Genomic DNA, 25,715 nt, shown 5'->3' with positions numbered 1-25,715 from the left:
GGCCTGAAGTAATAGTAGGTACTGTTCCTACACCAATGAAAACTCTAGCTGAAATCAACGAATTTTCATTGGTTTAGGAGCCCTATCTGTGCTGGCGTCACACGTATGCACTACCGCTTTGTTTACGGAGGTAGTGCTACGCCCCATTTCGGAAAGAAAATTTTCTGACTCCAGCTGTTTAAAGTCTAGAACTTAGCTAAATCCCGAGATTGGAAACCGGTCCTTAATGACGGTAGGTAGTTCCATAGATGAACAATAGCGTAAGTAGATATCCCATGGTATAGGGCGTTTATGTCGCAACGTTTACTGTTATCTCAAACCGACTACTGTCGATTTTTTTAGATTTTTACTGTTTTGTTGTGGTGAGAGTATGAGAACGGTACGATATGAGAGACTACCAGCCTCACATAGCTTCACGGGAAAGAACTACGTGGACTATCGGCTTGAGATAACAGTAGAAGTTGCGACATAAACGCCCTATACCATGGTATATCTACTTAAGCTATTGTTTCTCTATGGTAGTTCTATTTCAAAAATATCTCGAAAACTGAGGTCGGTATAAGGAAGTTTTACTGGACATTTTTTGTTGCAAATATCATGTAGAATGTGTATGGTATTTGGTTGTTACACCTTTCGTGGGTCACCTTGTATATCCCATTACATTAATCGAGTAATTTCTGTATATCTGAATATATTTTTATTTATATTAATTGGTTATATTTATTTATGGTTATTCATGTTCAACGGATCTCGAAAACGGCTCTAACGATTTTCACGAAATTTGGAACATATGATATAAAAATTCGATTGCACTAAGTCTCATCCTTGGGAAAACTCGCTGAAGGACATCAAAAGGATAATTCATCCTTGGCTGAAACAGCTGAGACTTTCGTCGTCTGTGGATAGTAAAAAGTGAGCGAGTGATTCTGTGGGAAATCAAATAATTATAGCATCCCCGAAATTCATAAGCGGACGTATAGCCAGCTGTGAAATATAAACACGATCATTTTAGAGAATTGTGTTCTGTTTATCAATAAATAAAAATAGCGAGCGAAGCTCGGTGCCCCGATATTAATTATAAACTTGATATTTTGTTATGTGTGATTTGTGGTGTTCAGGACAGCGGGGTCAGTGATCGGGGCTGGAGTGCAGTCGCTGCTCACTGACTGGGACAAGATGATGGTGGCGGCGGGAGGGCTGTCACTGCTCGCCCTGGGCGTCTACTCGGCCAAGGGTGTCACCGGCGTCACGGCGCGCTATGTCGAGGCACGACTTGGTGAGTTGTCGAGGCATCAATCGGTAAATTGTCGACGCATGACTCGCCAAGTATTGTGAATTGTCGAGGCATGACTCGGTGAATTTTCGAGGCATGAATCGTTGAATTGTCGAGGCATGACTCGGTGAGTTGTCGAGGCATGACTCGCCAAGTTTTGTGAATTGTCGAGGCATGAATCGGTGAATTGTCGAGGCATGAATCGTTGAATTGTCGAGGCATGAATCGTTGAATTGTCGAGGCATGACTCGGTGAGTTATCGAGGCATGACTTGGTGAGTACACTTGCTGGTCGACTCGATATGTTCACTCAGCTATCCTACAATAAGGTCCATGTTATAATGGCAGTGGAGAAAGATAGGAGATCAACATTGCCGATCCTCTGTCTTGTCAATGCCTTCTGTAGACGGTAACTGATACAGGCTTATTGATGTAATATTATCTGTTCATTCTCATTTAAAATAATAAATTATATTTTAGTAAGCAGGAAAATATATTTTTCAATAATTTCATAATGAATTTTTACTCTCCGAAAAAATTATGGTACCCCAATTTCTAAATTTCTATACGTTTCAAGGTCCCCTGAGTCCAAAAAAGTGGTTTTTGGGTATTAGTCTGTATGTGTGTGTGTGTGTGTTTATGAGTATGTGCGTCTGTGTACACGATATCTCATCTCCCAATTAACGGAATGACTTGAAATTTGGAACTTAAGCTCCTTACAATATAAGGATCCGACACGAACAATTTCGATCGAATGCAATTCAAGATGGCGGCTAAAATGGCAAAAATGTTGTCAAAAACAGGGTTTTCGCGATTTTCTCGAAAACGACTCCAACGATTTTGATTAAATTTATATCTTAAATAGTCATTGATAAGCTCCATCAACTGCCACAAGTCCCATATCTGTAGAAATTTCATGAGCTCCACCCCATCTATGCAAAGTTTGATTTTAGATTCCCAATTATCAGAGTTGTGCAGAGGAAACGCATGTTTTTCGAACAGCCAGTACTTGTCAACGGGAGAGGGTATTGCCCTGGAACGAATGTTTGCAGACGACCATACTATTCCATTTCAGTTGCTATGAGCGTTGGAACGTACAACATCGTGTGTTCGCTGTTAAGCAGTTTTTTTTAGAAACAATGAATCTGTAGTCACAGTGCAACGCTTTTCCGTCAATATTTTAGAGTATTGGGCGTCGAGGTGCTATGCCCGATCGAAATACTGTACTCAGATGGGCTGCACCGTATAGGAGTACTAGTTCTGTGATGACAAAGAAACACAATGGTCTTTTCCGTTCAGTTCGCACTCCTGAAAATTTAGACCGTGTCAGTGTCTTCGAGTCGATCGTCTAGGACTAGTAACAACTGCCGTTCTGACTCGGTCTACACTTTCCGGGGAACGGGGAAGACCAGGTGGTTTATTTTTCATTACAGAACTAGTACTCCTAAACGCTGCAACCCATCGGAGTACAGTATTTCGATCAGGCATTGCACCTCGACCCATAACTCTAAAATATTGACAAAAAAGCTTTGGACTGTGACTACAGATTCATTGTTTCTAAAAAAACTGCTTAACAGCGAACACACGATGTTGTACATTCCAACGCTCATAGCAACTGAAATGGCATAGTATGGGTCGTCTGCCAACATTCGTTCCAGCGCAATACCCTCTCCCGTTGACGAGTACTGGCTGTTCGAAAAACATGCGTTTCTTCTGCACAACTCTGTATAATATATAAAGGTTTATTACATACAGCATTTTATAATTGAAGGATTTTTCATAAAATTCAGTCAAACTATAAAATGAGTTGTCACTTAGTAAAATGTGTACTCCCTTTTTAAAACTAGGATAAGAAAGATCTCTGACACATGATGGCAAGTAATCGTGTTCATTTTGTCTAAAGATGAGACCAACATCTAAGATTGAATCATTCAAATTCTGGCCGAAAATGAATGTTGTAATTAATGAGTTTCTTGTAAATAATTGACCGAACAAAGTGAGGTCTAAGAATCAAGTCGACGGTTTGGCATTTCTCCTTATGTTTAAATGTGTAAATGTTTATATGTTGCGCATTTACGGCGGAACGCGGTAATAGATTTTCATGAAATTTGACATGTATGTTCCTTTTTGAATTGCGCGTCGACGTATATACAAGGTTCTTGGAAATTTTGCATATCAAGGATAATATAAGGAAAAAGGAGCCTCCTTCATACGCCAATATTAGAGTAAAAATCAGACTATAGAATTATTCATCCTAAATCAGCAGACAAGTGATTATCCAGATGTGTGGAGAAGCCAGTCTATTACTGTATTTTGTATAAGGTCTATAGTTTCAATCAAAGACCTTGAAGGGATATGCATCTTTAAGCTGGGTTTACACCAAAGTTATTAACAAAATGTTAATAACTTAATCCTTATAGATTCTATTAGATTGAACGCAAGTTGACAAACACACATGTTCATCATGTGTATGATAAGTTATGTTCAATCTAATATAATCTAAAAGGATTGAGTTATTAACATTTTGTTAATAAATTTGGTCTAATCGCAGCTTTAAGGTCTTTTGGTTTCAATATTTTGTTTTGCAGTCATGGTATTATTATGCGTGTCCATCAGTATCAATATTCTCACATTCGAAAAAAAACTAATTTAATAGGTGATTAAAAATAATCAAATAAACTAAATAATGCTGAAGAAATTATAATATTTTTGATTGAAAAAAATTAATTTTCATTAGATGGAAATATTATCACGGAACTGGATAAATAATATATGAATTCTGGAATAGAAATATATTCTATTCATTGTTTAAATTAACATAAATATTAATAAATTATGGAATACAAATTCAAACGTGAACTGATTTTGTTAACATTTAAAACAGTTTGACATCAGGTACTTGTGGATGAGAATACTGCGTGAGGTCTACTGTTCACAGAACTACTAGTGTTTACTATTAAAGTTTCACTGATTTGGATGCTCACTGTTATGGTTTTTGAACAGGAAAGCCGTCTCTGGTGAGAGAAACGTCCAGGTTCTCGTTGTTGGATAGTGTACAACACCCAATAAAAACAGTGAAAAAGCTGGTGAATAAGCCCAGCGATGCATTGGCCGATGTCATCTTGGCTCCCGAATTAGAGGAAAGATTGAGGTAAGGAAGCCGTTAATTTTAATAACAAGTTGTAACTTGTCAATCTTATCTCAATGCTTTTTTAAGTATCTGGGCCCTGTTTCATAAAACTTGTCACGTAATACAGGAGAATCACCATTCCAATTACATGCTCAATATAGCCGATAAAATCAGCTGTTCCTGTATTACAGGACTTCTAAGTTTTTATGAAACAGGGGACTGGGGCCTGTTTCATAAAAGTTACAAGTCCTGTAATACAGGAGAATCACCATTCCAATTACATCTTAATATAGCCGATAAAATCAGCAAGTTTCAAGTTTTTATTGGAAAAACAGCTCTTCCTATATTACAGGCCTTCTAAGTTTTCATGAAACAGGGGCCTGAAGATTAGTTTTAGAATTCTCTCCTAAACTGTTGTAATTATTCTGTTGTATAGTTGACAATGAAGTTTTGATTGCCATGCATTTTCAATCAATATATTTACATCGTTGTTTAGTTTTAATGCAGTTATTTGACCGAGCGAAGTTAGGTCTAAGATTCAAAGTCGATGGTTTGGCATTTCTCTTAATGTTTATATGTTTTCATGTTGCGTATTTACGGCGAAACGCGGTAATAGATTTTCATGAAATTTGACAGGTATGTTCCTTTTTAAATTGCGCGTCAACGTATATACAAGGTTTTTTGAAATTTTGCATTTCAAGGATAATATTATAAAAGGAAAAATGAGCCTCCTTCATACGCCAATATTACCGTAAAAATCAGACTACCGTATAGAATTATTCAGTGATTTAATAAATCAGCTGTCAAGTGGACTATAATACTACCCGTTCAAAAACATCGAACATCTTGAAAATGTATCTTTCCATGACCGTTAGTAGACAGTTGACTATAATACTACCCGTTCAAAACCATCGAACATCTTGAAAATTATTGTATCTTTCCATCAACGTTGTAGACAGTTGCAGCCAGACCTGATAACAGCGCTCACACTCACATTCCGGGACGACACGTCACGGTACGATAGGACAGAAAGCTCTATATTTATTTCGGATTTTTTCTAGACATTTTAAATTGATAATTTTAATTTTCAAATTTCAATTGATAATTTAAAAAGGAACGTACCTGTCAAATTTCATGAAAATTTATTACCGCGTTTCGCCGTAAATGCGCAACATATAAACATTTCAACATTAAGAGAAATGCCAAACCGTCGACTTGAATCTTAGACCTCTCTCCGCTTGATCAACAAAATTTCTATATTGTTTTTGTTCAAATGGCAAATAAATTGATTTGATATGAAATGTATTGTACCTCTATATTATAAAATTCAAGTGTCTTCTTTATTATAAAATGCAAGTGTCTTTAATTAGGTTATATTATATGCAATTATTTATATTAATTGAATTGTTTTTTTTGTGTTTTGTTTTTGCAGAGATGTAGCAATCGCAACCAAAAATACCAAAAAGAACCGCGGTGTTTATAGAAATATATTGATGCATGGTCCGCCAGGTACCGGAAAAACTATGTTTGCTAAGGTAAGTTCAAATCAAAACAATTCAATGTAGAAGGCTCTTTAAATCGTCAAGAGTATTCATTACAAGTCAAAACTCAACATTCAAATTATTAAATAGTTACAAAATCACAGATTTATATAAATCACTTTATACAGGGTGTTTACGAAATTGAAATTCTGCACGATCATTTATAACAACCAGACAAAGCTACAAAAAAATTACGATAATTTTTCAAATTCATAAAACAAAATTATTTAGAAAAAAATAATAAGTGAAAAAAGCAAAATGGCCGCTGTGTGTGTAACTGAAGACTTCCGGACAATTTAAATATGATATTTATATGTTTTTTACCCAGAAACAGTGCGCTAGAGTAATAATTGTAGGGAGTTAGTAGACACCCTGTATAATTCCCAAAATCTGTCTCTCATAAGGATGATGGGAGTGTCAGTTATGCTGCCTACATAACTGCTCTTCTCCCAAACTTATAGACTGTATAATTTTCCAAAAATAGTTCATCTTGTAAAATTATATTTTCGCCACACTGCACAGAAAGCAGCTGTTTTCCATTCCCTACGTAGATCTGAAAGACATTGTTTGCAGACGACTCTCGTCTGACGTCAGAACAGGTTTCTTTCCGGCTAAGGCCGGAAAGAGTACCCTTTCCGGCTGCTTTTTGAAAATGTGTTTGGACAACTGTGGCATATGGTGCATTGTGTTCAGGAGGGTGAGATCGGAAATTTCCACCCCACTTTGAGTATGGTTCTTGAGATATGGGACATCAAATTCCCCCCCCCTCATAAAACATTCTTATTCAATTTATTATTCTTATATAGCTGATGCCAGAAAGTTAGGCGGCTTCGTAGGTCACATGGTGTAACCTACTCACAGCTGTTGCAATGCATCCATTTATTGCCAAGCTAGATGACAACTCTACTTGACAACATCAGCTGTTGGAAGGCACAAGAGACCCACGAAACCGCGTAACTTTTCGGCGTCAGCTATACCTGTAGTGTGGCGAAAAATATCGTACGCGACTCTCTCAGAAAGGTGTTTACGGTATTCGGATAACATATTCCCGGGCTCGGCAAGCCTCGCCCGGGAAACTATCCTCATACCGTAAACACTAACTTTCTGTGCTTGTAGCGTAATATACTATTTATGAAATGATTTGATTTGATGTGTGTTTTTAGAAACTGGCTCAGCACTCAGGAATGGATTACGCCATCATGACAGGTGGTGACGTGGCACCCATGGGCAGCGAGGGGGTCACAGCTGTGCACAAGGTAACTCATCTATTATCTGCTAGCATGTAACCCGTGCTCCGCAAGGGTCTAATTTAAAACTTGACCCACTGAAATCTTGAAGAATCTAAAATAGGCCTATAACCATCCTCGGTGAGCCCCCTGTGGGTTGGGGGAGCTTTGAGTCGAACATCGTACTCAAGAATGTGTTGAAAATCAGAATTCACACAGTGGTGGGTATCATTGCAAATTTTTTGGCCTCGGATTGAGAGGGAACGTGGGAGGGATCTTTTGACTTTGGTGAAATTCTTTCACCAAATCCACCCACACTCAACAGTTCCTACCCTTTGAGAGTTGCCATCCCTACCACATCAAAAGATCCCTCCCACGTTCCCTCTCAATCCGATTATTACAATATTTCACAAAGTAGGAAAAAGACATTTAAGAAGATGAGAGTGTAGACGATTATAAAAAGGCTATTGATATTATAAGATTATGCTGAAGATTATTATAGAGATGACATTTTTTCACGCTATTATTTCAAAATTTTAAACTCAACTGACCTAAAACTTAATTTATAAATAGAAAACAGAGCAGACGACTCAAACACAAGCGGTGTCTCCTACTTGCATATGTATTTATTTATTTAATTATTTATATTTTTTAAAAGAAACACTGATTGGGAGAGAAAAACTAAGGATACTCCTTGTACTATTTCTCTCCCAAATTTATAGATAAGCTAACATTTGTAAAGTCATTTAGCGCTTACGTGAGCTATAAAAATAAAGTAAGGCCACAAAGGCGAATCAGCTGATGAAAAATCTTCAAAATACGTGAGCATTTGCTCCAGAGTTCAGGAGCATAAGGTAAGAGTATAAGGTAAAGCTTATTCATATAAAAATGAGCCTAAATATCCAAGTAATATTTAGCGCTTACGTGAGCTATAAAAATAAAGTAAGGCCACAAAGGCGAATCAGCTGATGAAAAATCTTCAAAATACGTGAGCATTTGCTCCAGAGTTCAGGAGCATAAGGTAAGAGTATAAGGTAAAGCTTATTCATATAAAAATGAGCCTAAATATCCAAGTAATATTTAGCGCTTACGTGAGCTATAAAAATATAGATGTTTTATTATAAGAGAAATGGTAACCAGTTTATTGAGAAGAAATCATTTACTGTGTTCAAACTTAAGAATTATTTTATTCCATTGTTAATTTATTAATCTATTTAGGTGTTTGACTGGGCGGGAGGCACGCGAAGGGGTCTACTGCTGTTCATTGATGAGGCGGACGCGTTCCTGCGCAAGCGCAGTTCGGAGACAATTTCTGAAAACCTGCGCGCCACACTCAATGCATTCCTCTACCGTACAGGCGAACAGAGTGACAGGTCAGTCTAAACTAACTCTTAATAACTCAAACTGACTCGTCCACGATTCAAGATGGAGAGGATACGGAAGTTGCATTAAAAACGCAAGATAGTTTATATTGTTTCTAGTTATTGTAAAAATAACAGTCACATTAGTAAGGCTTATCTACTATCAGTCAAAAGGTGGACAGTCCAATTTTTGAATGAACCAACAAAATGAACAAAAATTAACTATTACCAGCAATAAATGCCAATCAATTCCTTCAATTTAAGGCTTTTCGGTACACTTTTTTTGTTATTTATATTGGATAATCTTTTCCAATAATATCGGGGACCGAGCTTCGCTCTGGAGTACAAAAGCATAAAAAATTTATTACGAAAGAATAAATTAATTATAATAACATTCATAAAATTAATAACATTCATAGAGAAATGTTCTATCTAATCACAGTAGATTGAGATTAAATTCCAAGAGGAATGCAACAATTTTCCTCACAAAGGCCCAGTTGCACAAAAGCCGGTTAAATTTTTGACCGAAGCGAAGCTGAGGTCTTAGTTTCGTCTCGATCGGCTTTTGTCTGTTTGTTTGTTTGTACCGCAGTTACAGTCGCAGTTATTGTCCGATTTGGATGAAATTTGGTATGCAAGTTCTTCGAAGCAAGGCGCAGAAACGTATGTGTAACGATTTTTGATAAGACCTCTGGTTTTAATATAAATTGTGCCGCTCTAAAATGTGCTGTATTGAATGAATGGTATCGTTGGAATGCTATCGATAGAGAACAAGAGTTGTCAGCGGTAAACCTTGAAACGTCTGAGCCGCTCCAAATCATACTGTGTTTATTAATTGAAGAAAACTTCTCACTTGATTGCACCATTTCTTCCCTTTTCAACACGATATTTCCCTGTTTCATAGATGAATAGTTTCTAGACCTACCGAATCGGCCGGAGACATCACAGCTTAGTTAGTTAGCTCTTGTTTACGTTTTAGTATGAGATCGGAAACCGACTTGTGAGCATAAACATTCTGCATAGGCATAACAAGCCGCCATAACATTGAATCCACTTTTCATGAAAAAACATTATTAGCAATCTCCTGTCATTGTCACCATCAAACCCATCTTATTTAGAATCATTTTCCGTCTCACTATCGTCTAAATTGCCTACTGCATATTCCATGTTTCTAACAGTTGACCGATTTCTTATAATTGATTGTAAGAAAAGTTGTAATATTGTAAATATGGGGACAATATGAAGGTACCTCCTTGAGAGACATTTATAAGTCCGGTGTCCCTGGAAACAATGTCTTTAGCACTTTCAATGGAGAAAATAATTGACGACATGGATAAATCTTCACAATATACTGTACTTTCTTAAATGGCCCTTCTCATTAGTTTGAAAGTTAAAGGCTATTCATGAGCGAGGTCTACTGTTCGCAGAACTACTAGTAATCCTGATTATTTTCACGTGAACCAAATCAGAGAAGACCATTTCAAAAAGATGGATCTACTGGAATTAATCAGGATTGAAAATAACCCGGCTTTTTTGCAACCGGCACTAAGTACCTGATTGAATAATTACAAAAGTTCAACAGCTGAGTCATAATTTTGACACAGTCCCACACACATGAACTCGCTCACTCACTTCCATCATCAACAGACGATGAAATAATTATTATCAGCTGTTTTTCCAAGGATGAATAATAATTATCCTTTTAATGTCCTTCAGCGAGTTTTCCCAGGGATGATACCTAGTGCAATCGAATCTTCATATTATAAATCTACTATGTTCTGAATTTCGTGAGAATCGTTAGAGCCGTTTTCGAGATCCGGTGAAATACAAACATATAAACATCTAAACATATAACAATTATTGTTAAGATCATTATAGGAGTGAGTCAAAGTGGCAACTGAAATTTTTAAGTGGTCTAATAAGCGAGTTATGGATTGTTGAAGTGCTAACTCCGTTTTCTTTCCAGATCATAAACGGTTTCGAATTTTCCATTGGAGTTTTTTTAATACATTCAGTATATCATTGGCTTTGTTCTATATGCGTTTTTTCGCGATTTATGCCAAAATAAACAAGTTATCGAATTTACAAAAAAATGCTACTTTTTATTTATGAACGATATGGGTAATAAAATGTTTTAGTTTGGAAAGATACCTATTTTAATTTTTAAGAGAAGTTCTGTTAATATAGTCGAAACCGTTTATGATCTAGAACGTAAACGGAATCTGGAAAGTTAGCACTTCAACAACCCATAACTCGCTTATTAAACCACTTGAGAATTTCAGTTACCACATTTTCTCAATCCTATAATTATCTTAAGAATTATATTGAAAAAGATTATCCAATTTGAATAAAGAAAGTGTACAGAACTGAACAGTTAAGCGAATGAGGATAGGGTGCTTAACATATTCATAAATGATTGTCAACTAGAGCAGGAAGAAGAGATAACATTATTATTTTATTGAAATCTTATTGGATTTTTGTTGTGTAAAACCAGCTGATGAGTAAAATTGTCAATGCAACCCCTCCATGGAAGTAAAAAAAGTAAATTCGTATGGCTTTTGATGGTGGTGAGTCCCTTGCGGGAAGGTCCCACCGCCTGAATGTATGATTTAAGCCGTCAATGGGCCTTACGATTGTCATACTTCAGCCGGGACCGACAGTTTAACGTACTCATCCGATTACACGGGAGTGATCTGGTTAAAGAACTTATGGTATTGAGAGGGTTTGAACCCGGGATCTCTATGCTGCTACGCAAGCACTCTATCCACTAGACCACGGATCACTCCCATGGAAGTATCAGTTCCATTTTCTATTATATATTTCGTTGGAAATTTCGCATACCGAATGACACATAATGATTAGTGAAGAGAAATTTTGTGTGGAAAGAAGCAAAGAAATAATAGATCAGAAAGGCGAATCAATGAAAGCAACCAGGAGGCAGTAAATATAAATATAAGTACAGTTATCATTGTCAACTCATCTAACTGAACAATAATTTGAACAAAACGCAAAACTTATCTGTATCCTATAATAAATTGAATTCAGGGCATTCTGTCAAATTTCTAGGCATCATATACAGAATAATATGAAATGGGAGTGTCATATTGACTGCACTACCCCAAAGGTTGCAAGAGGTGTTTTATGTTGAGAAGATTAAAGGAAATAGTGTCTCAAAAAATTTAGTAAATGTCTACTGTAGTTATGTGCATTCACATCTTTTGTATGGAGCTATATTTATGGGCCAATTGTAGTGATTCCCATTCACTTTTTGTTTTGCAAAAAAAAAGTAATAAGAACCATGTGTTATGTTCCTCCCCTTACGCACTGCAAACCGCTATTTGTTAGATTGAAAATTATGTGTTTGCCGTGTATTTTTATTTTTCTATGTTTATTATTTGTAAAGACTAACTTGCTCTCATTCTCTGGTCATTTTGATGTTCATTCGCACAAGAAATAGGTTGAACCTTAGAAACGAATATTGTCGGTATAAATCTAGTCATATTAGTTTTAGGGCTTGTGCAATTAGGTTTTATAATCAGTTACCGTTACATATAAGAGGCTTACTAGTGAGTGAATATAAACTTGAAATTAAGGATTTTCTAATAAGAAACTGTTTTTATACTAATGATGAATATTTTGCCTTCAATATGGAGAATTTTTAAGACGTTGATGTGATGATTTCTTGTTGATTCTATGATGTATGATTATATATGTAATGATTTATGTAATTTTCTCATGACGTGGCCTATACAAATTGTAATTTGTCTTTGGCAATAAATGGATTTTGATTTGATTTGAACTCATATATTAAAAAAACATACAATCAAAAAGTTTGAATAACTTTTAATAACCATCATTTCAGTGTTTAAAATAAAAAAATATTTGTGTTGATGAATAATTAAATTCTGAAATATATCAGTAATTGTTGTTTAAATGTATAATTTGAAAACTTGTTGTTTTAGATTTATGCTGGTATTGGCCAGTAACACACCGGAGCAGTTCGACTGGGCGGTGAACGATCGCCTCGACGAAATGGTGGAGTTCAACTTGCCCGGACACGAGGAGAGAGAGCGCCTCGTCAGGCTCTACTTTGACAAGTTTGTGTTGCAGCCGGCGCTAGAAGGAAACAAGTGAGTCATTAGTACATAAGAACATTTAGTAGTGACCTACGGAATCGCGGAATTGGAAATTTGCAAATGTTTTTTTACTTTCCTTGCCCTACTACCATAGGTAAGGAAAGTATTGCTTTCCGAAAAAAAATTAAGGTACCCCAATTTATAAATTTCTATACGTTTAAAGGTCCCCTGTGTCCAAAAAAGTCGTTTTTGGGTAATGGTCTGTATGTGTATGTGTGTGTATGAGTGTATGTTCGTCTGTGTACACGATATCTCATCTCCCAATTAACGGAATGACTTGAAATTTGGAACTTGAGGTCCTTACACTATAAGGATCCGAAACGAACAATTTCGATCATATGCAATTTAAGATGGCGGCTAAAATGGAGAAAATGTTGTCAAAAACAGGGTTTTTCGTGATTTTCTCGGAAACGGCTCCAACGATTTTGATCAAATTCATACCTAAAATAGTCATCGATAAGCTCTATCAACTGCCACAAGTCCCATATCTGTAAAAATTTCAGGAGCTTCGCCCCATCTATGCAAAGTTTGATTTTTGATTCCCAACTATCAGGCTTCAGATACAATTTAAACAAAACATTTCACGTGGTAAAGATTGAGCATGAAAATCCTTTCTATGACATTGAGGAATTCTTTGAGCATCCACATATAATTATTTAGTGTTAAGTATTAGAAGTGTTGTTTCAATCAATTCTGTTATTCAATTCCAAATTTTATTGTCTGTCCTGGTGTTATTTTTATAGTTTATTTATTTTTAATGTTTAAATTATATATATATTATGTTTTTATTCACCTCGGCTGTAGTCTAAGGACTATGCTCCGTTTTCATGACTTTGTCAATACATCGTCATGTATAATTGTGAACGACAATAAAAACATTTGATTTGATTTGAACGTGCTAGATTATTTTTAGATTTAAGAATTGTTATGTCATTTCTCTTGTATTAGGTCTGCTTTTATTAATTGTCATAGTGCTTTATATCCCCAAATTCATATTTTTATAATGTTTGTTATTGTTTTCTTGTAATAGTTTTATTGATGTTTATTGAATTCTTGTTATATTTATTGACGTTTCCTATTGCATTGTATATTGCCTTAGGGCCGTTTGCACAGTATAGATTGCTAAACTCGATTAAGTTAATCGAGTTTAAGTTAATCCGAAAGTTTAAACTTGAATCGGTTTTCTCAGTGCATTTACTAATCCAGTTTAAGTTAAACTAGTTTAGCGTTAAGTTGGTAATAGAATGTCATCGTTTATAATATCAGGAAGGCTGATTTCTACAGGAAATTTGTTATTTGTTTACAAACCATCAATAATTTGAGGTTATGTAGCTAATATTTTAGTATTTTCTTGTTCTTGTTCAAAATCCACAGAGTTGTAAGCTGTACGGTTCTAAAAGTGAAAAGCGATCAGGAAATTATTTAAAAACTTACGTTTAGTTGTCATCAGAAAATATATTTTAGAATGTAAGATAAAAAAGTTATTTTGTTAAGCTTGAATCTACTATGGTCTTCCTCGTTTATTAGAAATCTCTCGAAAGCAATATATCTCATTTATGTGTTATTAAAAACATGTTTTCCAATCGCAGACCACTGTTAAAATGTCTTATTTTCTATCAAGTGGTTTATTCAATCAAAATACTAAATTGGCAGTTGCTGTACTCAAGTAAAACCGTTAAAAAATTATCTATCCCAGAAATCTAAATTATTTGTTTTTTGCCCAAATTTTCTCAGTTTCAAAATTTCTTCGCAGTCATCTTTATCAATCGCATTAAAAACTTCTATCAATTCCTCCATTACATTTATTTTTACATTCAAATAATGATTCACTATAACCTAAATTAATAATAATTATCGTCTACAGAAGCATAAAAAACAACCGTCGAAAAATAATTTACTATAAGCTGTTTCCCCATCAAATCTTTACAGATGTCAAGTTAATCCAAATTATTTGGTTTTAACCTCCTGCTTTGTAGGTTTAAACTTTCCCAGAGTTTAAACTCAATACAGAGATTAAACTGATACTGTGCAAACGGAATTTTAGTTTAAACCAAAAAAAAAATCCAGATTTGGTTTAAGCTTTAGCTTAAGGTGCATACAGACTTTCGCTCTGCTCCGCAACCGAACGTCACTCCAGCAGAGCGATTGATGATCGACCGGGGAGCAACAGTGGTTCGACCGGGGAACGCGAGAAGATCTAACATCTTCCGTAACGTTCATGATGGGTGCGAGGGCGGAGCGACTGTGGTACGATGGATGAACGAGGGCGGTACGAAGGCGGAGCGTGCTCGGTGCGCGTTGGAAGTGCGTATATGTGTACGCAGCTTTAAACTTACACTGTGCAAACGGCCCTTAATGGAATTAAATGGTATTCTTATTCTTATCCTGATCCTACTCTAATCTGTCGTTTCGTAACGTAACATTAGTTATTGTTGGTGAAATCAAATTTCTTAATCTTTCGTTAAAGTGCCCAGTTAACTGGAGATTGCTAAGCGTTAACGTGAATTTGGTGAAACTCACCCTTAATCTTCTAATTTGTCGGTGTATTGACTTGTTGCAGACGCCTGAAACTGGCGCAGTTCGACTACGGCCAGCTGTGCAGTGAGATGGCGCGCCTACTGGACGGCCTGTCGGGCAGAGAGATCGCCAAACTGGGCGCTGCCTGGCAGGCGGCCGCATTCGCGTCGCACGACGGCGTCCTCACCGAGCAGATGGTGCGCGACAAGTGCATGGACGCCGTCAACCAGCACAAGCAGAAGGTCAGTCGCTAATCAAGACGGCCATTCAATTAGACCTTATTCTTGTTATATTTATTGACGTTTCCTATTGCATTGTATATTGCCTTAGGGCCGTTTGCACAGTATAGATTGCTAAACTCGATTAAGTTAATCGAGTTTAAGTTAATCCGAAAGTTTAAACTTGAATCGGTTTTCTCAGTGCATTTACTAATCCAGTTTAAGTTAAACTAGTTTAGCGTTAAGTTGGTAATAGAATGTCATCGTTTATAATATCAGGAAGGCTGATTTCTACAGGAAATTTGTTATTTGTTTACAAACCATCAGTAATTTGAGGTTATGTAGCTACTATTTTAGTATTTTCTTGTTCTTGTTCAAAATCCACAGAGTTGTAAGCTGTACGGTTCTAAAAGTGAAAAGCGATCAAGAAATTCTTTAAAAACTTAGGTTTAGTTGTCACCAGAATATATATTTTAGAATGTAAGATAAAAAAGTTATTTTGTTACGCTTGAATCTACTATGGTCTTCCTCGTTTATTAGAAATCTCTCGAAAGCAATATATCTCATTTATGTGTTATTAAAAACATGTTTTCCAATCGAAGACCACTGTTAAAATGTCTTATTTTCTATCAAGTGGTTTATTCAATCAAAATACTAAATTGGCAGTTGCTGTACTCAAGCAAAACCGTTAAAAAATTATCTATCCCAGAAATTTAAATTATTTGTTTTTTGCCCAATTTTTCTCAGTTTCAAAATTTCTTCGCAGTCATCTTTATCAATCGCATTAAAAACTTCTATCAATTCCTCCATTACAATTATTTTTACATTCAAATAATGATTCACTATAACCTAAATTAATAATAATTATCGTCTACAGAAGCATAAAAAACAACCGTCGAAAAATAATTTACTATAAGCTGTTTCCCCATCAAATCTTTACAGATGTCAAGTTAATCCAAATTATTTGGTTTTAACCTCCTGCTTTGTAGGTTTAAACTTTCCCAGAGTTTAAACTCAATACAGAGATTAAACTGATACTGTGCAAACGGAATTTTAGTTTAAACCAAAAAAAAAATCCAGATTTGGTTTAAGCTTTAGCTTAAGGTGCATACAGACTTTCGCTCTGCTCCGCAACCGAACGTCACTCCAGCAGAGCGATTGATGATCGACCGGGGAGCAACAGTGGTTCGACCGGGGAACGCGAGAAGATCTAACATCTTCCGTAACGTTCATGATGGGTGCGAGGGCGGAGCGACTGTGGTACGATGGATGAACGAGGGCGGTACGAAGGCGGAGCGTGCTCGGTGCGCGTTGGAAGTGCGTATATGTGTACGCAGCTTTAAACTTACACTGTGCAAACGGCCCTTAATGGAATTAAATGGTATTCTTATTCTTATCCTGATCCTACTCTAATCTGTCGTTTCGTAACGTAACATTAGTTATTGTTGGTGAAATCAAATTTCTTAATCTTTCGTTAAAGTGCCCAGTTAACTGGAGATTGCTAAGCGTTAACGTGAATTTGGTGAAACTCACCCTTAATCTTCTAATTTGTCGGTGTATTGACTTGTTGCAGACGCCTGAAACTGGCGCAGTTCGACTACGGCCAGCTGTGCAGTGAGATGGCGCGCCTACTGGACGGCCTGTCGGGCAGGGAGATCGCCAAACTGGGCGCTGCCTGGCAGGCGGCCGCATTCGCGTCGCACGACGGCGTCCTCACCGAGCAGATGGTGCGCGACAAGTGCATGGACGCCGTCAACCAGCACAAGCAGAAGGTCAGTCGCTAATCAAGACGGCCATTCAATTAGACCTTAATCTCACGAAAACAATATATCTCATTTATGTGTTATTAAAAACATGTTTTCTAATCGAAGACCACTGTTAAAATGTATTATTTTCTATCAAGTGGTTTATTCAATCAAAATACTAAATTGGCAGTTGCTGTACTCAAGTAAAACCGTTAAAAAACTATCTATCCCAGAAATTTAAATTATTTGTTTTTTGCCCAATTTTTCTCACTTTCAAAATTTCTTCGCAGTCATCTTTATCAATCGCATTAAAAACTTCTATCAATTCCTCCATTACAATTATTTTTACATTCAAATAATGATTCACTATAACCTAAATTAATAATAATTATCGTCTACAGAAGCATAAAAAACAACCGTCGAAAAATAATTTACTATAACCTAAATTAATAATAATTATCGTCTACAGAAGCATAAAAAACAACCGTCGAAAAATAATTTACTATAAGCTGTTTCCCCATCAAATCTTTACAGATGTCAAGTTAATCCAAATTATTTGGTTTAAACCTCCTGCTTTGGAGGTTTAAACTTTCCCAGAGTTTAAACTCAATACAGAGATTAAACTGATACTGTGCAAACGGAATTTTAGTTTAAACCAAAAAAAAATCCAGATTTGGTTTAAGCTTTAGCTTAAACTTACACTGTGCAAACGGCCCTTAATGGAATTAAATGGTATTCTTATTCTTATTCTGATCCCATTCTAATCTGTCGTTTCGTAACGTAACATTAGTTATCGTTGGTGAAATCAAATTTCTTAATCTTTCGTTAAAGTCTCCAGTTAACTGGAGATTGCTAAGCGTTAACGTGAATTTGGTGAAACTCACCCTTAATCTTCTAATTTGTCGGTGTATTGACTTGTTGCAGACGCCTGAAACTGGCGCAGTTCGACTACGGCCAGCTGTGCAGTGAGATGGCGCGCCTACTGGACGGCCTGTCGGGCAGGGAGATCGCCAAACTGGGCGCTGCCTGGCAGGCGGCCGCATTCGCGTCGCACGACGGCGTCCTCACCGAGCAGATGGTGCGCGACAAGTGCATGGACGCCGTCAACCAGCACAAGCAGAAGGTCAGTCGCTAATCAAGACGCATTCAATTAGACCTTATTCTTAAGAGAATTTTTCAAATTTCATTCAATGTCATTCACGTTACAAATCAAGTTTCATTCAAGGACAGCTTTTTGAAAGATTAATATCGGGGCACCGAGCTTCGCTCGTTATTTATTTCGAATTTATTTATTTGAGTATTACAATAGTGCGATAGTATCCCTCTAGCTGTAAGCTATTTGAGGGATATATAAAAAATAATCCTCTACATAAAATAAAAACAATAGTTATATTTCTCAATTTACCTGATTATATTTCTTTATTTTTTGTTACTGATTGTTCTGTTTTGTCCATTGCACCATAACTTAACCTAACTTACAAAATAATACTTATAGAAAAACTTGGTAAGCGACAATAATTAACAAGATAATCACTCTGGGATATTACCCAATGTTATTCACTCTGAACCTTGGAACCTTATAGAAAAAATCTGGTGTGGCGCACTCACACAACTTTCCTTGCCGTTATGAAAATTGTTCACCTGACGCTAGTGTTCCCGCGCATCTCAAGTCTACTATTCAAAGATTTGAGCCAGCTGATGACAGGGCAATAACGCTGGAGACACACATGAGGTCTGCTATCTCTTCATAGTGAATGATTTAATAGAATCAACAATAATTTGCAATTGAATAATCACATTTTCTCGAATTTAAAGCTTATTTTCAATTTTAGGTGAAAATGTTACTGAACATTAATTGTAGAGATTTTCATGCTCAATCTACTCCACTTGATTTTTTTTGTTTCAATTGTATCTGAAGCCTGATAATTGGGAATCTATCTGCATTGATGGGGCGGAGCTCCTGAAATTTTTACAGATATGGGACTTGTGGCAGTTGATAGAGCTTATCGATGACTATTTTAGGTATGGATTTGATCAAAATCGTTGGAGCCGTTTCCGAGAAAATCACGAAAAACCATGTTTTTGACAACATTTTCGCCATTTTAGCCGCCATCTTGAATTGCATTTGATCGAAATTGTTCGTGTCGGATCCTTATAGTGGAAGGACCTTAGGTTCCAAATTTCAAGTCATTCCGTTAATTGGGAGATGAGATATCGTGTACACAGACGCACATACACTCATATACACACACACACACACATACATACATACATACAAACCAATATCCAAAAACCAGTTTTTTGGACTCAGGGGACCTTGAAACGTATAGAAATTTAGAAATTGGGGTACCTTAATTTTTTTCGGAAAGCAATACTTTCCTTACCTATGGTAATAGGGCAAGGAAAGTAAAAATTGGAGATACAAAACCTAACCTCAAAATATTTTGCTCGGAGCGTTTCGCTGTGACGACTGTGTTCCACCGTTAGTGGCCTGCAATTACTTTGGCCCGGTTTCACCAGGAACTAAACTTGTCGTTAGAGGAAGCGTAAACTCCAATTAGCTCTTAACTGACAAAATCGGGCTTTACCATACGCCGTTAGAACTAATAAAGGTTGATTCAGACATGGGACTGTGCTGGTACTGTGCTGCGTTGCGTTTGCGATGGGACTGCGGTCGTGTTGGGTCGCTATCATTCACACATAGGGCACTGTGCTGCGGCCGTGCTGTTGCTGTTTTGCTCTGTATTACGTCATTCCACTGCAATCACTTCATTACTTCAGTCACAGAGATGGATTCCGACGAAGAGGATGTCATTATAGCGGTTGATGCGTTTATTGTATTACAAGATGAAGAAGAAGAAACAAAGAGGCCAAAATATTGGATGCACCAGTTGTGGAAAGCAAGAGATGAAGACGGAGAATTCCACACAATATTTTCGCGTCTTAAAAGCGACCCAGTGAAATTTTCCAAGTATTTTCGTATGATTTTACCGAAGTTCGAGAACCTTTCGAAAATACTTGAGAATGATTTAACAAAACAGCACTCGAGGTGGAGGCGGCCAGTTTCTCCAGAAGAAAGGTTGGCATTGATATTAAAATTAAAATACCTGGGTTCAGGCAATTCACAACTGTCTAATCAGCTCCAGCTGATTGGCTCCTTCGACAGTGAACTCTATTATTTTTCCAACATTGGAAGCTATATGAAAGTGTATGGTTGCTAAAGAAATGCCAGAATCAACAGAGGAAATGCGGGGAAAAATAGCTGAAAAGTTTGGTTCAATATGGCAGTTCCTCAATTGTATAAGTGCAATTATTGATGGGAAGCATATTGAAATTCAAGCTCCAAAAAATAGTGGGTCACTCTAATACAACTATAAAAAGACATTTTCGGTTGTATAATTAGCGTTATATTAGCGTAATTTATAGTTTGGTTGACGCAAACTATAAATTCGTGATAATTGATGTTGGTGGTTATGGAAAATCTAGTGATGGTGGAATTCTATCAAAATCAATTCTCGGTGAACGTTTGGATGAAGACTAAATATTTCAGGTCCTAGACAATTACCAAATTCAGTGGAAGCCAATCCATACGTGATTGTTGGTGATGAAGCATTTCCGAGCATGCCCGAGGCTGTACGGAAACAGCCGAAGCCGCTTCGTCGACCCACAGGGCATGAGACCGTGGCCTTGAAGAGCTCTCTGAAAGAGCTCTCAAATGACACAGTCGCAGCACCAACGCAGTACGGTATCAGCACAGTCCCCCATGTGTGAATGACTGTAGGCTGTAGCCATGCATTTTGAAATGGAGAGACTGTTTTGGCGAATCCATCTAGAATCGACTGGCCGCAGTCCCATCGCAAACGCAACGCAGCACAGTCCCACATGTCTGAATCAACCTTAAGCCGTTATAAAGTTAACCGGCCAAATTTGGTCAGTCAACATCTGTAATCTGTCGTTAAGAAAAAAATGGCGGCGTTCTGTTTACTGTCTTTTTTATAGTAGTATGTTTAATTATTTATTCGCGGCTTTTACGATTATTTTTCATTAGATTAATTTGTTGTCTCAATATGGAAAGGCCAAATAATGCTAGAAGAAGAGCATACGAATTGGCATTTGAGAGTGACAGTGATGATGATGATGATGATGAAGTTGTTCGCCGACCTAGATGGATAAGAGAAAGGGTTGGTGATTTTAATAATTTGGACGAAATTGACTTTTTTTTCAATAAGATTGACAAGATGCGTTCTTTCTCTGTTCACGAATGCTGGGTTCCTTCTTCTTTTGATAGCTTTAGGCAACACAACATTGACAGAATGGCTAGAAGACATCCTGTGAAATTTGAAATTTTACCTATTTACAAAAAAAAACAATCTATAGAATAATAATTATTAAAACACTACAACCTAAATTAAATATAATAAATCATACAACTAAAAAAACTGCACTATAATTATTATTGATTACTAAAATTTGTAGGCTAATCTCCACTCAATTTGGTAAACAAAACTTGTGGTTTCGAAATCTAGTTGGATTTTCTAGGTTATGTTTAACATGCTAACAATGTGATAGAAGTGTCATGGCGGCGCACTGCCACCCTGATCCACTCTAATCTGTCGTTTCGTAACGTAACATTAGTTTTCGTTGGTGAAATCAAATTTCTTCAATCTTTCGTTAAAGTCATCAGTTAGTGTTAATTGGATATTACCATAGAGAAACAATAGCGTAAGTAGATATCCCATGGTATAGGCCGTTTATGTCGCAACTTTTACTGTTATCTCAAGCCGATCATTGTCGATTACTGCCGATTTTTAATGTTTTGGCGGGGTGAGAGTGTATGAACGGCACAATATGAGAGACTACCAGCGTCACACAGCATCACGGGAAAGAACTAAGTTAACTATGGGCTTGAGATAACAGTAAAAGTTGCGACATATACGCCCTATACCATGGGATATCTACTTACGCTATTGTTTCTCTATGATATTACTAAGGGAAGCGTTAACGTGAATCTTGGGAAACCGCCCTTGGAGGCTACGCGTCTCGAATGCCACGTGTCGACACGCCGGAATTGCACCTTAAAGCAGGGAACCCACTATGCCGTCACCGTCAGGCGCCGTCCGGCACCAACCGTCACCGTTGCGTACCAGCAACATTGCTTTGCATTGTTTTAAACGAACGGCAACCCACTATACCCGTCCGTCACCGGCCACGACCGTGTCCGTCAGTCACCGTCGGCCACCATTGCTGTTTGAGGCACTCTTGCCGGATAGCCGGTCCGTTTTTTTATCATTCTTCCAGTCGACATTCAATTTAAATCTTGCGAAAGTGCTAAAAATAGTGTTTTCCTCCACCTACTGTCTAAAGTACTTACTTTACTCCCTGAAACCTAATACTAAAGTGTCACTTTTTCGCTCTCGGTAGTAAAAAACAGAAAAACTCCCTAGGGAGTAACTTACATTGTAATAGGTTAGAAGGTCTAAGCTCAGATGAGAAAGCATAATAGAGGTGTCTGTCATTGAGTCAACTGAATTCAATACCACAACCAGAAATTTGATTAACTCATGAAATATATGTTTGTATGATAATTATTATATTCTTAATATTAGTAGACGATAAAAATCATACAATTTTTAAAATATTTTATTCTATTCAAAATACCAGCCAACAAATATTTTTGATCTGCAATTCAAATCTGAACCGCGTGATCTGGAGTCAGCCATTTTTGGTAGCTGCTCAGCTGATATAATTGTTACAACTTTTGCCGATAGATTGGATAGCGTAATCGGCAGTGCCAATCAGATGACCGGTTTTTAGGTTTCAGATTTAGGTTATGTTGTTAGGAATCATTGTCACCAATACGTAAGTTATTAGAATGATTTTATTTGCAGTTTCTATAAAAAAATGTAGATGGAGGAAAAATGTTGTGTACATCACGAGCGAAAAATACTTTTTCTCCCTCAGGAAAATTGCTGCCCTCGGCTTCGCCTCGGGCTTCAAACTTTTCCCACAGGGAGAAAAAGTCGTACTTTTCACTCTAGATATACAAATAACTATTTTACTATTGTTTCCTTATTTCCATTTATATTCAAACTTAAGTATTATTATTATTATTATTATTATTATCATTATTATATCATCAATTTTTTCTCATAATGCAACTTAATTCACTATTCAAACGCAAATGGAATCGCTAAAAAAATCAAATGAAAAAGTAACATGACATTTATAAATTTACTTACTTCAGTGTCAAGGCCAGCCGCTCCTCAGGACCAATGACCTCACGGAAGTTACTGTGTTTCACTGGGAATTTCAGTAACTCGAGCAATTTGTAGAACTTCTTTGGAGTCATGCGGAAATTTAAAAGGATCTTAGCTTCGTCTTTTTTCAAGTCGTCAAACAAATGATGAAATTCACCATATTCGTTTCTTCTTCTGAAGACTTTGTGCATCCAGTACCTATGCTTCCTCCGTTTCTGTATCTCTTCTTCTTCGGCACATGCTGCGGCTATTATTAGCAATTCCTCGTCTGATGAACTCTCCATCTCTACCATCTTTGGTAGAGAGTTAGTGGGGAGGATATTTTTAATATTCTTTCCGAAGAATGGACATTGATATGTCCAAAGCTCCGCCAATTTATGTAGATGCATAACAATTTAATTATTATCTATAGTTATTATATTACAAATTGCTTTTTCATATCATATACAGTTCAATAATTATTTTCTTAGTCTATATCATGTAAATTCATCTATAATTTTGCTGTATTGTCAGCTATTGTATATAAGTGTATAAGCCAGTATATATTGTAATCTACATAAATAAAGTACTCAATCAATCAATCAATCGCAATCATATACAGTTCAATAATTTTTTTCTTAGTCTATATTATGTAAATTCATCTATCATTTTGCTGTATTGTCAGCTATTGTATATAAGTGTATAAGCCAGTATATATTGTAATCTACATAAATAAAGTACTCAATCAATCAATCGCAACTGATGCATTTCTTGATTTCCTGACGGGCAAGTGCGTTATCGCCGGAAAAATGACGGTGAAAGCGGCGACTGACGGTGACGGTCGGTGCCGGACGGTGACGGTCGGTGACGTCATAGTTGGTTCCCTACTTAAGATTTAATAAGTATTCTAGAAACCGGACCATAGTCTAATGAATGTTGTTTATACACTGAATTTAATTGAATGTTTTGTGTTGTTATTTTAGGTGGAATGGCAGAGCGAACAGGAGCGACGGGAGTCGAAAAGCATAGGTTACCAGTCGGCCAAAGACAGCAGCACCACTATTGTCAAGAAATCCAAGTCACAGCAGGCGAAATCGACAACATCTTCCTCCGCGGATCCGGTCAAAGCTGTTCCGAAAAGCTGATCCAAGCCTCGCACTAAGAAGTCGTCGCCATCATAGTCAGTATTTCATTCATTCATTCATTTCTCTACATACATTCACAAATCAAAAAACTCAGCTAATTAACTATTTAGATCTCCAAATAATAATGTATAAATAGTGTACTTTTTACAGTTTATACATATTTTTGGTTTACTATCTTTTGGTTTGTATTTTGGAATATTATCAAGGAAAATGTACCAATAATTTAAAGAATATTTTCGAACTCGTGGCTGGAGCTCAAGGCTTCTTTTTCCAGTCACACCAATGTATATTAGTTGATAAGTGTTATTTTGTAAATTTCTAGTGAATTGGTAAATAAATAAGAATAAAGTAAAGTAAAGTATGGATATTACTGAGATATCGCATTTATTCAAATGCTAATGAATCAATAATTGACCAAGCGAAGTGAGGTCTAAGATTCAAGTCGACGATTTGGCATTTCTCTTAATGTTTAAGGGCCGATTTCCGAGCTCGGGATTTAGCTAAGTCCTAGACTTTAAACAGCTGGAGTCAGGTCAGAAAATTGGCTTTCCAAAACGGGGCGTAGTCGCAGCTTTTATAACAGTAGTCGTAGTTTCTCATTTCTATAATTGGAAACGTTTCTCTTGACGAAATTAGATAGACATTCCTAAATAATTCAAAAAAGCTGAAACTTTACACTATTTTCTCTTTATTTTATTTGTGTTCAATTTTCTAGTTTTTCGAAATTCAATTCAAACGTGACTATGACAATGACTGCGACTACGCCCCGTTTCGGAAAGCCAATTTTCTGACTCCAGCTGTTTAAAGTCTAGGACTTAGCTAAATCCCGAGCTCGGGAACCGACCCTTAATGTTTGAATGTTTAAATGTTTATATGTTGCGCATTTACGGCGAAACGCGGTAATAGATTTTCATGAAATTTGACCGATATGTTCCTTTTTTAATTGTACGTTGACGTATATACAAGGTTTTTGGAAATTTTGCATTTCAAGATAATATAAAAGGAAAAAGGAGCCTCCTTCATACGCCAATATTAGAGTAAAAATCAGACTATAGAATTATTCATCATAAATCAGCTGACAAGTGACTACACAGATGTGTGGAGAAGCCAGTCTATTGCTGTATTTCCATAAGGTCTATAGTTTCAATCAGGTACTTGTGGATGAGAATACTGCGTGAGGTCTACTGT

The 25,715-nt window shown here is 36.6% G+C and overlaps 2 protein-coding genes across 3 annotated transcripts in view; both read left to right on the top strand.

Moving 5' to 3' along the window:
* The window catches only part of LOC111058900 (ATPase family AAA domain-containing protein 3A homolog), a 37,526-nt gene extending 12,936 nt beyond the window's left edge, over nucleotides 1-24,590 (top strand). The window contains exons 5-12 of one of the 2 annotated variants that reach the window (XM_039422631.1): nucleotides 1,119-1,276; nucleotides 4,276-4,423; nucleotides 5,835-5,937; nucleotides 7,107-7,199; nucleotides 8,388-8,542; nucleotides 12,493-12,660; nucleotides 16,975-17,173; nucleotides 24,366-24,590. In XM_039422631.1, coding sequence (XP_039278565.1) covers nucleotides 1,119-1,276; nucleotides 4,276-4,423; nucleotides 5,835-5,937; nucleotides 7,107-7,199; nucleotides 8,388-8,542; nucleotides 12,493-12,660; nucleotides 16,975-17,173; nucleotides 24,366-24,527 — 1,186 coding nt within the window. In that variant the 3' untranslated portion in view covers nucleotides 24,528-24,590. Of the gene's footprint in view, nucleotides 1-1,118; nucleotides 1,277-4,275; nucleotides 4,424-5,834; nucleotides 5,938-7,106; nucleotides 7,200-8,387; nucleotides 8,543-12,492; nucleotides 12,661-15,226; nucleotides 15,426-16,974; nucleotides 17,174-24,365 lie in introns of both variants that reach the window. The other variant, XM_039422632.1, reaches the window with a different exon arrangement.
* On the top strand, nucleotides 19,558-20,650 carry LOC120350176. The gene has a single exon (XM_039422633.1). It carries the CDS (start codon nucleotides 19,771-19,773, stop codon nucleotides 20,365-20,367), a length of 597 nt encoding a protein of 198 aa, XP_039278567.1. The 5' UTR covers nucleotides 19,558-19,770; the 3' UTR covers nucleotides 20,368-20,650.
* Nucleotides 24,591-25,715: the final 1,125 nt, after the last annotated feature.

Source organism: Nilaparvata lugens, chromosome 3 (assembly GCF_014356525.2).
Source record: "Nilaparvata lugens isolate BPH chromosome 3, ASM1435652v1, whole genome shotgun sequence".
Taxonomy (NCBI): domain Eukaryota; kingdom Metazoa; phylum Arthropoda; class Insecta; order Hemiptera; family Delphacidae; genus Nilaparvata; species Nilaparvata lugens.
Note: the sequence above shows the minus strand (reverse complement) of the source record. Positions and strands in the feature narration are given on the sequence as shown.

What these genes read in the sequence shown, in the direction of transcription:
- LOC120350176 (XM_039422633.1), top strand. Translation starts at nt 19,771, where the DNA reads ATGGGACTGTGCTGGTACTGTGCTGCGTTGCGTTTGCGATGGGACTGC.